Genomic DNA, 14,339 nt, shown 5'->3' on the forward strand with positions numbered 1-14,339 from the left:
ATAAATAAACACACAGATTCAAACACACATACTTCATCCAGATCACAATCTCAACAATCTACATCATAACATTGGAATTACATACATTTTGTTTTACAGGAAATAAACAAACATCACTTCACCACACTCTTATCTTCCTTTCACTAGAACCACATTCCTCTATTGAATGAATTGATAATTTGTTGAACAGCACTGAATTGATATCATCTATCATAATGCTTTTCACTGCTGGTTTGTGTTAGTTATATCATACAACTGTTATCTTACAATAAAACTTATATTTGAAATTATAGAATCATGTATGATGGTGTAAATTTAATTATTATCAATAACACTATCTCTAAAAGTTAATCAAAATAATCAAGAAACATAAGATATATAAAGCTGAAAAAATAAAAATGCAACTGATTTCATAATAAGGAAAAGTTAGGAATGCTTTCAGATAAAGTTGTGTGCAATCTGTAAGTATGTTAAGTGCCTTTTGTTAAGAAAGGGACTCGACAAGTCCAGTTTTCATTTTGAACAAAGTAAATATTTTTGATAAAGACGCCTGCAGTTTAAAATATACAATTCATGTCTAAAAAGTAAAACTTTTTTCCAAATATTATAAATAAAATTTTTCTTTTTTTATTTTCTGTTTTAATGTTACTAGCATGTTATTAGTTGTCCATGCACTGGGGTCATAATAAACATATCAAGACTAAGTTATGCACCTTATTACGTATCAGAACCATCAAAAAGACAGCAGATTTTGCTATTGTTCCTTTTATAAAGACCAGTCAATACATGCTAAGTAACATAAATATCTTAAACAATTTTCTAGTGTTCATTAGGAATTGGAAAACGTTTTAAAATTCATTGAAAAAATATTCCTTACCTAACATTTCCTCTGTTACATATCCCTGTCCACGGCATATGATTTCTTTGAAACCCTCGCGGAAAGAAGGACTACGCAGAGCATAGATAATTGGATTACATGCACTATTCATGTAGCCGAAGAGATAAGCCTGAAGATGTAATGGATATACAGTGAGCACACTTTTTTTTTTATTAAAACATACATATATGACATATATATATTATGGTTAGAGTTTGGTCTGTTACAAGATACTTAATGGTAAGAGAAAATATCTATGATATGTGAGATACAATAAATATGTAGTATATAAAGTTTGTAGTGAGACAGTTAAATACAAAGCATAATTATGTGATGCTATGTAATAAGATATATCCATTTTATGTTTGGAAAAAATATATAATACACATAAACTGAATCTTTGATATATATTGCAGCAAAAAATTATACAGCATAAAAATAAAATACAAAGTATATACTAGTATGTGTGAGGAATGATTAACTTTAAGTTGGAAAGTTCTGTCTCCAGTAAACATAATAAAAAAACTTTTCCTATATTTAAAACTAATTATTTGACATACGTCCAATAAGCAAAATTCCTCAATTCCATTTATCTTATCTTGGTTTGTTCAAAGCTGTCTCTGAGAAAGACACTGATGACTTCACTCTTAATCAGATTTTGTCATCAATACACTGACAGAGCTGATCTTCTAAAGGACGGAAATGCAGTTAGAGGGTTCTCAAACCACAGGAGAAATTTCAAACGGCATATTGGGTTCCCCATTTGTCTGTCAGTAGATAACGAGCAGATTACTGCAGTGGCAATGGGTTTACCATGTCTTTCCCAACCACTGTCAGTCTCTATTACGTCTGGACTTCGAAAGTACCTCTACTGAATTACAGATAGTGGAAATATAATGGCCTGTTAGGCAGACAAGGAGGAACATTTTTTAAATCACGATTTGTTTTTTTTTTATCTATTACACAATCCTAATAATGGAATCTTCTTTTGGTAATAAATTTTATACTAATTTTCAAGATTTAAAATTCATGGTGCACATGCAGTTCATGATGCTTGAAAATAATGATGAAACTGAGAATTAACCAAGATGTAAATAATTTCAAATGCTTCAAATGTTTTATAATAACTTAACTGTATTAGCATTTTTATCTAAGGCCAATTGATCCGATTAAATTTCCTTTTATTTCTTTTCATAATATTGTTTGCACTCACAAAATAAATAAATTAGCAACTCAAATGCTATCTTTTATCATTTCAAAAAATTTCACTGTAAGAATGGCATACCTCAATTACACAATTTCCATTGATTACTTTTTAAAAATATTATTTAAATATCATTATTTCATTATTTGAAATACATGATTTTCATGTATTTTTTCCGGTTTTCTTAAAACAGCCTAAATATGAGAGATGGAGTAAAGGCAATAGCATGGATATTGATAAAAAAGAAAATCAAGTTACACTGACCCATATATTTGCCAGGTTATGCAAGAAGCAGCTAAATTATATCAAGGCAGTCTTCTTGGTTTCGACAGGGTTGCCAATACTGTGTGTTTGGTATCATGCCTGTAGCCAGAAGGGATCGGAGGGTTGGAACAAACTGCTCTTTTTGCCAGGAAAGAGTTCACTCTGGGTAAAAATTGATCTAAGTACACTACAGTTTCATGGTAAGAGGTCTACATGGTAAAAGTGCATCCCTCCTTTGAAATCGCTGACTGTTAGCATAGGCATCATTTCCACTTACACCAATTTTCTGGTTATCTATTCCTCCTTTGTTTTTGTTAATTCATGATAGACCAACAGACATACAGGAAGGGTAGGAGGGGATGGTGTGTGTGTGGGGAGGGGGGATTAAATTTAAAGAACTGCCCTTTTGGCCAGAAAATATCTGCTCTGAATCAAAACTTGATCAAGAATCATATACCATTTCTTTCAACTGGATCACTTAAGGGGAGAAAAATTAAAGGTCTACTTTTCCAGAACCTCCCTGTCAAATTGCTGGCTACAGATATGGACATGAGTTCCACATATTTTGGAAACAACAGTATTGGCATAACTGAGTTTATCATATCCTAATAATTTTATTTTTCACCTTTGTGATGATAAAGAAAATGTTTTACCGCCCGAGGGTTTCGCCAGACATAAATTATAGGGTTACAGCAACTGTGCAGGTACCCAAGCCAGTACACCTGCAATTACATTTGGATGTAAAAAAACACCATTAATGTACCAGTTGTAATTAATTATTTGACAATTTTGGGCAAAAAAAAATTTTTTCTGGTGGGAAGGGGGTAAGGGTATCAGTTGAACAGACTCCATTGCCAATTTGTGACATGTGGTGTTGCTCGAGTCCCAGAAATTGCACTTCATGCACTTTTCTTTTTAAATATTCATAGACATGGTTTTCTGCTTGTACAAAGCATTAACTGACAAAATTCCGAAAAATATTTTTTCTTGACTAAAATAGATTAAATTTTTTATTCTTTTTTTTTTTTTTTTTGTAAATCCACAGCATATGTACTACTTGTAAAGCTAGTAGTTTAAAGAACCTATTAATGTGAATATATCTAATGCCCAATAAAGGATTTTCTTTAATTTGACCAAAAAACAAAAAAAATCTTTATATTTAAAATCTCCTCCCCTCCTTAAATATTTGATTTGGTTATTTTGTGACCACATATACTACGAAAGTATTAGCAATATGTTGTAAAAAAAGTTTGGTTTTGCATGCTGTCTACTTACCAGAGGGTTGGCCCAGTGCGGGAGACTGGTCTTGTCCTCAATAATGGAAGCATACGTGGAGTAGACGATGTAAGGAAACCAGCATATGAAGAACACCACCAAGACAATGAACAGCGTCACAGTTATACGTTTCTGCTGGGCCAGAACCGAATCTCTCTCTTGGTTAGTATGTGCTTGGAGTCGCAATGTGTAGCCTTTGATTTCCACAAACATCCTCCGGTAGCAAAATATCATCACGACAAACGGCACGAGCCAGCACGTGCTTGTCGTGAATATTGTGTGTGCATACTGTTGGGTTGTGTGCGGAAAATCTGGGCCACACTGGGTTGTGGCATTTTTATAAACCACGTGATTCAGTCCTGTTACTGTTAACATGGCGGTGAGGAACCCCCAAAACCAGGCGCCGCCAATCATGAGCAGGATTTTACGGTATGTTAACACTCGACTAAATGGTCGTGTAATTGTTACATATTTGTGGACGCTGATATACATTAGGTTATGAATTGAAGTCACCAGGAAAAAAGCCATTGTAAATCCATTAAAAACACAAAATTCATCCTCAAATATCCATGTCCCACGTATAATAGTGGCTAATGAGAATGGCATATCCAATATGGCAACACACAAATCTGCTGTGGCCAAACTTCCCAGAAACATGTTAGTCCTTGTTCGCATACCTTTATGACGGCCTATCACAGATAAAACCATTAAATTACCTACAATGGCACATAACATAAATATTGACAAAAACGTTGCAAAGATGACCTTCATGGGTAAATCCCAATGGTCACCATGGTGACCATCAAGATCGTTGTGGAACGTCACATTCAGTGTTCTGTTTGGAGATGTCAAGGTAAGGGTAAAGTGGTCCATTGTGGTCAGATCCATGCCTGAAGGGGTCATCTCACTGATGCCAATAAAAGATTCTATGTCCAGACCGAGATTCTTGGCAATCCTCAAAAGAAATCCATAAGAGTTTGCTTAACTATGTCATTCGATGTTGTTTTTAATCTCAATCAAATGTCCAGTATGGAGCAATCTCAGGCAGATCTGCCAAAAGTTCCGTAAAGCAGTCTATTTCAATATGTTATAGAGTGAATGGGCTGGTTCCATATGCACAGCACAGTATATATTCATTGAGGCGTATCCACTGAATAATAACTCCACAAGCTAAATGATCACTGAATTCATTTTTCACTTAGTTTTCCAGATTGCAGCAGAAATTGTCACCACTTGTCAGCAAAATAAATACTTAACATTTATCAATACAGTGGAATTCCTGGTAACAGACATTGATGCCTCTTCATGAAGTCATACCTCTGCCAATGACTTCAATTTGTCAAAGCTCAAGTCAGCAAATGACGTTCAGCCTTTCTCAAGCAAAAAGTTGGCCCATTCTAAAAGAAGTATGATTTTCAGTTGTAAATTAAGATTGTCTGGTGAACGCCATACCTAGTATCCACCATGCAGCTTACTGATAAAAAAAAAAAAAAAAAAAACAACATATAATATCCTACACGTAATTAAAGTTTGAAGTCCCATGTTACATGACTTTACACATATATCAGAACAAGCTCACCACATACCCACAGCCAGAACATGTATTGAATCAATTTCCTGTTATGTCAAAAATATCTGTGCTTTATATTTTTTATCTCTGAATAACAGGCTGCTGCCTGTAAGCCCACTTACATAAAATGAAGCAAATTAAAAAAAAATTTTGTTGTGTAAGAATTGGCAAAACATTAACCTGGCCCATTAATGAGTCGAGGCCACTTGCTTTTAACACAGCACTTTAGTACATTCATTTTTTTCAGCTATGTGGAACTGCCATATAACAAAAAGGCAATCGAGGATTCTCACATACAGTGTGAATCCCTGTTGCCTTTTTAGGAAAAACTCTAGCCAATGTCAGCTAAAAGCCACTGCAGCTTTTATTCATGCTTGGTTGATGATAGATTGAATATTAATGGAGTTTTCTGTGGTTATTAACACGACAATTGGAATGTTACAGTAGCAATATTCATAAAGTCATTGAATAGCAGGTGTCTGAAAGCTTACCCTATTTTTCTGCATTCATTCTGATATACTCTGCTGGTCAAGTGCTGAAAATCCACCAGATCTGATCCAAGATTTTTTTTCTTTTTGTTCACTTATTTCAAGTTATTCTCTTGCTGTAATGACTCATTATCCAGAATAATGTTGAGAAGTGCAATTCTTTGCTCCAAAGTACTTCTCCACGGCAGACTGATAAATATAGGATTGTGTCATCACAGTACTATCTTGTTGTTTTTAATTCATTTGGCGTAATGTGCACTAGACCATACCCCCAGAGAGATTCTGTGCAGCTGAACTGAAAAACAAAAAAGAATGCCACACATTAAATATATATATTACTGCATTGTTAAACTTCTTCAATGGCAACTTTTAATTTTAATTTAAAAATGAAAACAATAATGAAAAAAAAAAATAAAAATAAAAGTGTGAATAACACTAAATCTTGTAAATTATTATACTGTGTCAGTACATATCAAAGTGTACATCAGCTGGTTACAATGAATTATATCAATTTAGAATCTTTTATCTCTTATAAGAGTATATATGCCATTGGTACGGTAGGATAAATAATAATATGCAAGTAAGAACTGTAAGTCAACGAGGTATCAATTTCTCAGGGCTCAATACAGCACTGTACTTCAAATATCTGAAGGCTAAATGATCATATTTGGTGGCTGCAGTGTTTTGTAAACCAAACAAAATTGATCTGTTTCTATTCAGCTGCTTCTGTGATAACTTATTATGTTCTGGTTCTATCTCTAAAATGTCACAGCTGCCATTTGAGCACTAGCTTCCTGACATTTCTAGCACAGCACAGACCAATTAGATGTTCAAATTGATCATCTAATTATGCTACTTAGAAATGAAATTCAGATGTAACAAAAGCATTCTGAGACATTTTGAATGACATAAATCAAGCCAATTTGAGATAAAAATGTTTCCAATCTTAGCACCTTGTTCATTGGTATTAAATTTTCATCAACAAAACATACAATGTACATGCACATTCTTGCAGAAAAATACTAAACACTGAATCGCATACATTTATTAAAAAATATTAGGTCTTGACTGAGATAGTCACTAAGAAAACATGAAATCATAAGATTTTAGTATGTTTGATTAAATGTGATACAGTACATGTCAAAGAGTCCATGGACAGAAATTAAAGCAATAAAAGTAGGCAATTCCTAATTTCATCATATTTTAAGTTGTGGAATTACATAAGGACAATTCCTCATATTTTGGCAATGATAATATGAAGATGCATTTTATCATACATCCATGTATATCTAATTCAACAACTTAATAAAAACAATTAATGGGATTTCAGTAACCTTTATGCAAGACTGATAGCATTTAATAAATCAAAGCAAACTTAGAGCAAACTGACACTTCAAATAGCACTTACATGGTCATTATCCATACATTTTGAACCACCTCACACTTTTCAATATTTTCCTATTTCAAAGTTCAGCTTGCATTTTTTTCTTTTTTCACATGGCCCAACTACTCTATCCTAACTTTGAAAAAAAATTGTGATATCACTAAAAAAACATTTTTTTGGGAAATTTATTTATTAAATATAAGCAATGTTGTGGGTAATTACTAATACCTTAATTAGGTTAATTGATTTTGAATACAGATAGCATGTATTTATAACAAATTTTACACAGAGAAGGAAACATACCTATATCTTTTTGGTGGATTAATTAAGGATTTTCAATATCTTTGGTCAAAAAGATGATGTTCAAAGTAAACCGTCCTGTAATTACTTTTGACCTAATGATCTGAACTGTACAGTTTCCATCACAATAATGTCTGAAACACAACTCACTACTCTCATGACTCACAATCCAAACACTCCAACAAATATCACACTTTTTGCAAGAGTTGGTAAAAAAAAGATAACTGTAATGTGATTATTGTGTGAGGCAATAAGAGATCTTTCATTCAAATGCCAAAGCAATCTGTCTTTTGAATCATCTTCTTTAACTCAGAAATGAAAAACATTAGAAGAAACACAGAAGGGAATTCTTCAAGTAGTGTATATCACGTCAGAGGAACAGATAGTGGCCTCTTAAATGAATGGTTTAGAATAACGACCAAAGACAGCAAAGTTCTGTAAAACTAAATCATTGCCTGTAAGACCCCATTTCCATAGATTTTAGATCGATCTATCCCTGTGGGGAGTCTCACTTGATTACTGTCAGCTTAGCCGGCTTAAGCATCTGTCTCACCTACTGAAAGCTGTAAGGGGCCGGGGTAATTAACTATGGTGCGCGCTCGGCTGACTGCAATTTAGCATGAACCCCCAGGGAGTTAGGTCGATCTAAATCTTAATCTCTGGATCGATCTAAATGTCTGGGAATACACCCTAAGTCTCATGGCAATCAACCCAGACTAACTTCCTCGCTAAAACCAACTGGTTCATGTCTATCAATTTATCAGCAATTCTTTTTTCAGTTATTCTTGGCAGAAATTGCTGTACTATAGTAGTTTCACTAATCAAACTGTCTACGTATTTTTGCACAGAAGGCTTTATATTTTTCAGCATTGCCCCAGATATACCTAACATTTCTGGCAAACATGATCAAAAATTGGTGATCTTTTTTTTTCTGTGATACAGTCAACACAGCACTATACTGTACATGTCAATCATGGTTTCCCTATTACTATCAGTAGCGAATCCAGAATTTTACTCGAGTGGGGGAGGGGGTGGAGAGGCAAGGATGTAAAATAATTCCCTCGCTTTGCTGATGTAGGTATGAAATAGATTTGGAAATATCTTACATATGTTATGTCTGATTTCAAATGTTACATATACTACTAGCTGTTAATATGTTAGGGAGAAAAAGTGATTGGGGAGGAGGAGGAAGTGACATATCTGCTCTGCTCTCTGGATCTGTCATTGGTTCTGAAACTTCAAATGCCACCTGACTCCTTTCCATCCCATGTAGAAGGAACTAACAGTATAAAATTTAACAGTTTTCTGAATAAATATCTTTGTTTTAGCCACTCCTTTTGCTTGCTAAATACATGGAAACTTGCCTATTAGTGCTTGTATTGATACTCGTACTGGTATTTATTGATTCAAAGACAGGATAAAACCATCACTGGCCCATGTAATACTGTCACAACCATGTCACAGTCAGCCAATCATGAATATATATGAATTTTTCAACAAATTGAGTCTGTTTGTTCAGCATTAGCTGACACGAGTAAAAATCATAGAAAACTGGGGTCATGTTGATACTCTGTTACTATCAGTAGTGAATCCAGAATTTTGCTCGAGTGGGGGAGGGGGTGGAGAGGCAAGGATGTAAAATAATTCCCTCACTTTGCTGATGTAGGTATGAAATAGATTTGGAAAAATCTTACATATGTAATGTCTGATTTCAAATGTTACATATACTACTACCTGTTAATTTGTTAGGGAGGGACATATCTGATCTGCTTTCTGGATCTGTCATTGGTTCTCAAACTTCAAATGCGACCCGACTCCTTTCCATCACACATAGAAGGAACTAACAGTATAAAATTAAACAGTTTTCCGGATATATATTTTTGTTCTAGACACTCCTTTTGCTTGCCAAATACATGGAAACTTGCCTATTAGTGCTTGTATTGATACTCATACTGGTATTTATTGATTTAAAGACACAATAAAACCGTCACTGGCCCACGTAATATTGTCACAACCAAGTCACAGTCAGCCAATCATGACATATATATGAATTTTTCATCAAATTGAGTCTGTTTGTTCAGCATTAGCTCACACAACTAAAAATCATAGAAAACTAACATATAGTTATATCTCAATATTCAATTTAATTTGGTGAATGCTGTGATTTTTTCTTTGAAGTTTGCACTGGTTTCTTAATTCTTGCCAATAAACAACAGAAAACAATAAAAACAACACACTTTTCTGTTTCATTAAGCTTTAATATACATGTACCCTCTCTTTCTGATTCACATGCAGTCAGTGAATACATCATCACGTCTCTCAGTAGTCAGGATTTTTCAAACTCTAAGTAATGAACTTGAGTACAGTCTAGTACAGTTTCATGAGATTTCGCCTCCCTGCAGATGTACTGTACTGCTTAACGAAACAAGGGATATGACTGAGTCATTTTTCAGTATTAGTGTTTTTTATTGTTTATATTCTTAAGTTTTAACGTGCTGTAGATAAGTTTGAAATTGATACTACAGATTTTACCCCCAAAACATGCTGTTGCTACAGTACGGTACATCATCAGGTTGAATAAGCAAATTCCTCTTGATGTATTTTTGATTTGCAATCTTATCACATAACATGACGATGTTCATTTCCTCATTATTGAAGAAAATAATGAAAAAAGTTCATATGTATCGAACCCCGTTAAGCTTTTATCATTCAGCTGGAATTCATCATCACAGCATTAGAAATTGAGTAACTAGGATATATATGAGCAATACCCAAGTTTTATGACTGTAACATTATGCAATATCAAATTAGAATCTGACATTTAATGAATTGTATTTTCTCATAAATCCGTAGTCAAATACTTCATTTTCAGAGAAATGTTTCTGTAACATCCTTCTTTAATGGCTGACATATTTAAAGTTCCAGTTTTAGAGGGTAAAAGTGGGTCTTAACTATATATTAATTATTATAAAAATTGTTATCATTTCTAATATAAATAATTTTCCACTAACATATCAGTGTTCTAATGGAAGTTAATCTGTGTAGTCACAGTAGTATTCTCAACATACCCATCAGTGTTGTGTAAAGACTTACGTACCTCAAAGCAGAAATAATTGGCTTAAAGTCTATCAATACCATTAGGATTCAAATATATCCTCCCCCAAAGGTTATTTTTAGGTTTAAATTGTGAGTTATTAGTCTAGGATAGCCTAAGATCTGGAACTTCAAACTCATAATCAGATTGATCTACTGAATAAACGACTGTACTTAAAAGTATAATTTGGGCCTCAAATGGTATCTATCTCTGGCAGGCTGGGTCATACCAATGATAATTAAAAAATGACACTTTTCAACTTCTTGCTGTGAAGCATTCAAAATATTCTTTAATTGCACAGAAAATGTTTTGTACACTCTGTAGCCTTTTTTTTTTTGGGGGGGGGGGGGGGGGGGGGGAGGGGAAGTTCCTGACTCAACTGGAGATTGAACTTGGGAGCTACTGTAGATCTCAGGTCTACACCCCCCACCCGCTTTTACTGCACAAAATAGAACTATACAGAGTAGCCTGTTTTTTAATTTTGTTGCTACCAAATTTTACCAAATTTTAACAAATCATTACCTAAAAATAAACAGTATCTTTAAAGTTCACAATCCCCTATCCCATTGAAAAGACCCAGTAATTATCAGTAGATGAGGCTGACCATATAAGCTTACATGTTAGCTTCATCAACATTTTGATTGGATAAAAATTATACCATCTCCAGACTAACAGTTTGTCATCAGTTGAACATCAGGCAGAAACATTGTAGATTGTATTCCCTATATGATGCTTTCCCATCAAGCCTTCTCTATCCATCATTCATCCCAATTTTTTTCAAATAGTCTGACTTTCTTTGCCACTCATAACTTTTTAATGATTTCACAGCGGATATCATTGACAATGATCTCCTGTACTTTGGCCATTCATAAGTAGTTATATATCAGACAAGAGTCAGATGATGAGTCAAGCAATGTTTTATCAGAAATTGTTTTACAGACTTGCTCCTGAAAGTAGACAGGGTCTTGCAAGATTAGCAATTGATGGGAAGCTTGCTATCTCCAAATGAATAAACTGACATGCTACCTACTAGCAGTACTATATCTAGCACCACCCACTCATAAATAGGGATATAATGTTTGGTAGACCTTTGTATGGCAAACAAGAAAAAAAAAAGGCAGAGAATTTTAACAGATTTCACTTAAAGGGATAGTAACTCTTCATATAAGATCTATATTTCACAGTAAAAACATTGAGTAACTCAAAGAAATATAATATATTCTGTTTTACCACAAAAACGGCAGTTATAGCTATTATTCTGATATCTGAGCTTGTCTTTAGACCACATGACCTCCACTGATGGCTATACTCTGTTAAAATCTCTTAAGAGATTTTAACGAAAAACCAAACTTTTTAGAAAAAAAAAAAAAAAAAAAACAGGGACTACCTTTGAATGTAAAAATGGATTCATTAACCATTTGTAAGTATGGGAAAATTGTTGTTTACTCCAGGAAAATTCATTTTTTGGCCGAAACGAAGAATTATTATCCTTTTAATCACCAAGGTTCATGTACTAGTATATCCTAAATTAAAAGAAACTGTTGAGGGACTCGCAATCCATTTTCAAGTTTTAAATTTCTCTTTACTGTGAAATTTTGTAGTCTCCACTGCCACTAAATTTTGAAAAAAAAAAAAAAGAAAAATGAGCTTAAATATTGTAATTTTGTCAAAAGTTTTTTTTTGAACTTATCTTAGTAATCAACCCTGCCTCTATTTCTGCTTGTTTCAGGTTTCAAACTTTTTAAAAATTTATCCCCCCCCCCCCAAAAAAAAAATTCTTAAAAAAATTTCTTAAAAAAATCACACCAATAGTCCCTCCTTGAAATTAGAACTTTGACTAGCTGAATCATAGCTTTAATCTGCGCCAAATGGCACCATTCGCCCTCTAAAATACCAAAATTTCTTCAGGCCCCTTCAGCAGGCCTCCAACCCCACACCAAGGGGGGGGGGGGGGGGGGGGGGGGGGGGGGAAGGGTTGGCTTTGCATCAGTGGACCCCCCTTCAAATAAACCTGGATTATAATCCTGAACTTTCTCAAGGGGGTTGAACTCTTGAGACGGACTGTGCCAAATATATTGATGATTTTGGTATTTTGTCTCTTAGAAGTAGTAGTAGTAGTTTAATCTCCTTGAATGTGTAGCAACCTAAACATGAAAAAAGTAATGCACAATCTAAAAGCATAAACATACACAGAGCTTATTACCTGGTGCTGCTGATAAATAAGTTATATATGTAGGTAATGAGAATATGCTCTGTACAAAAATCTACAACAAACTCCAAGCAGGGTCGGATCCAGAGCTATTTTCTGACAGTCTTCTTGTTTATTTTTGTTGATCCATCCTCCAAATTTGACCGTCTTCCAACAGAAAAATTAGATACCTGTTAATGTAAACTTGAAAATCTGACTGTCTTCTGGAAGACCCAGAAGATGGCCTAAATCCGCCCCTGCCAAGGGTCCTTCTCTTACACACACAGTACTAGTAACTATAATGTGTAAATGCTGACCTACCGGCACCCACATCTTCACTTGTCTCCACCCTGACAGTGCAACTTCAGCCCCCTCTACATACAGAGGAGTCTTTGACTCCTATCTTCTGACTGTTTGAAAAGAGTTTCTTTTCTAAACCTGTTTTATCCCCTACATATGCTATATATAAATACAACAACTACTGTTGCATGAATTATGAATAACGTATGATTTTCCACGCTATCCACCTACGACATTTTTCTACTGATCATTGATTTTGATATTGCCTTAGGTTTCTGAAAATGGGTGGCAATTATTAATATCATACTGCTAGCAGGTCAAAGAACAGCCCTTTAACCTAGCTGTACCCCAGTAGTTTGTCATCCACAACACCTGAATACCATCTCTCTCTCTCTCTCTCTTTATATATATAGAAAACTTAGTTTTTTTTTTAAAAAAGAATGCCTTAAATGCTTTGGAAACTATAACACATTAGTTTATATATATATATATATATATATAAACTAATGTGTTATAGTTTCCAAAGCATTTAAGGTAAATTCTTTTTTTAAAAAAAACTAAGTTTTCTAAGTTGAGTTTGGTCTATATGAGAAAGTATGAGTTTGTGTGTAACAATAGATGGCAAAGCTTGGAGAAAAAAATTAGCATGACTACTGGGTATATATGTACACTTCTCTGGACCATATGATTCCCCTAGTTTTGGAAGTAGACAAAACCGAAATAATTTTTATCCATATCTCCTACCTATTATTATCATAATTTTTTCTCCAAATTATGAATATTGCCTTCTTCTATTTTATATTCTTTATATCTGTAAAAAAAAAAAAAAAAAAAAAAAAAACTGGGTCTAACAGTGCATAACGACAATATATCACAAATACTTAGTCATGCTTCTGGGACTGGTGGCTTACAACAAGGGACCAATACACATACTGTAGTGGCTTCAAGGTTTTAGAGGGACCATGCTGCACTCAGCCAATTAAACCACTGGTTAATTAATCTAGTACTTTGGGGACACATTTCACTGGTATCCTTAATGGGAGGAGTGAACCCCAGACTACTAATTTCAAAATTATTAGGAGGCCTGTTTCCAGTGAAGAAAATAGATTGCTTCAACTTTGTATGGTCCATCTCAGTTGGCAGTGCTAAATCATGTCACAGAACTCATTTACGATTAGGTCATCATGGAGAAGGAATCTGATCTTTCTGTTGTCCACCCCATGTCCACAACTTTAGTGACAAAGCTCAGTTACAAGTCCTGAAAAGACGGGACTCCCTGTGAGCACATTCAGAACAAATAATCCTCGGACTTACTGATGTGTGGACTAAATATGGCTGATCCCATTTAAAACCAAACCACCTAATCCCCTGTTGGTCTCCCCACCTCCACACCTC

At 34.3% G+C, this 14,339-nt stretch overlaps 1 protein-coding gene across 7 annotated transcripts in view; it reads right to left on the reverse strand.

The window, feature by feature from the left end:
• Nucleotides 1-14,339, reverse strand: part of LOC106170308 (uncharacterized) — a 48,890-nt gene that overhangs the window by 16,549 nt on the left and 18,002 nt on the right. For all 7 annotated transcript variants that reach the window (XM_087013366.1, XM_087013365.1, XM_087013360.1 and 4 more), the window contains 3 exons: nt 5,682-5,973; nt 3,621-5,094; nt 878-1,007 (listed from right to left, as the gene is read on the reverse strand). In XM_087013366.1, coding sequence (XP_086869492.1) covers nt 878-1,007; nt 3,621-4,523 — 1,033 coding nt within the window. In that variant the 5' untranslated portion in view covers nt 4,524-5,094; nt 5,682-5,973. The remainder of the gene's footprint in view (nt 1-877; nt 1,008-3,620; nt 5,095-5,681; nt 5,974-14,339) is intronic.

This window comes from Lingula anatina, chromosome 5 (genome assembly GCF_051362555.1).
Source record: "Lingula anatina isolate TDL-2025a chromosome 5, LinAna3.0, whole genome shotgun sequence".
In the NCBI taxonomy this organism is placed as follows: domain Eukaryota; kingdom Metazoa; phylum Brachiopoda; class Lingulata; order Lingulida; family Lingulidae; genus Lingula; species Lingula anatina.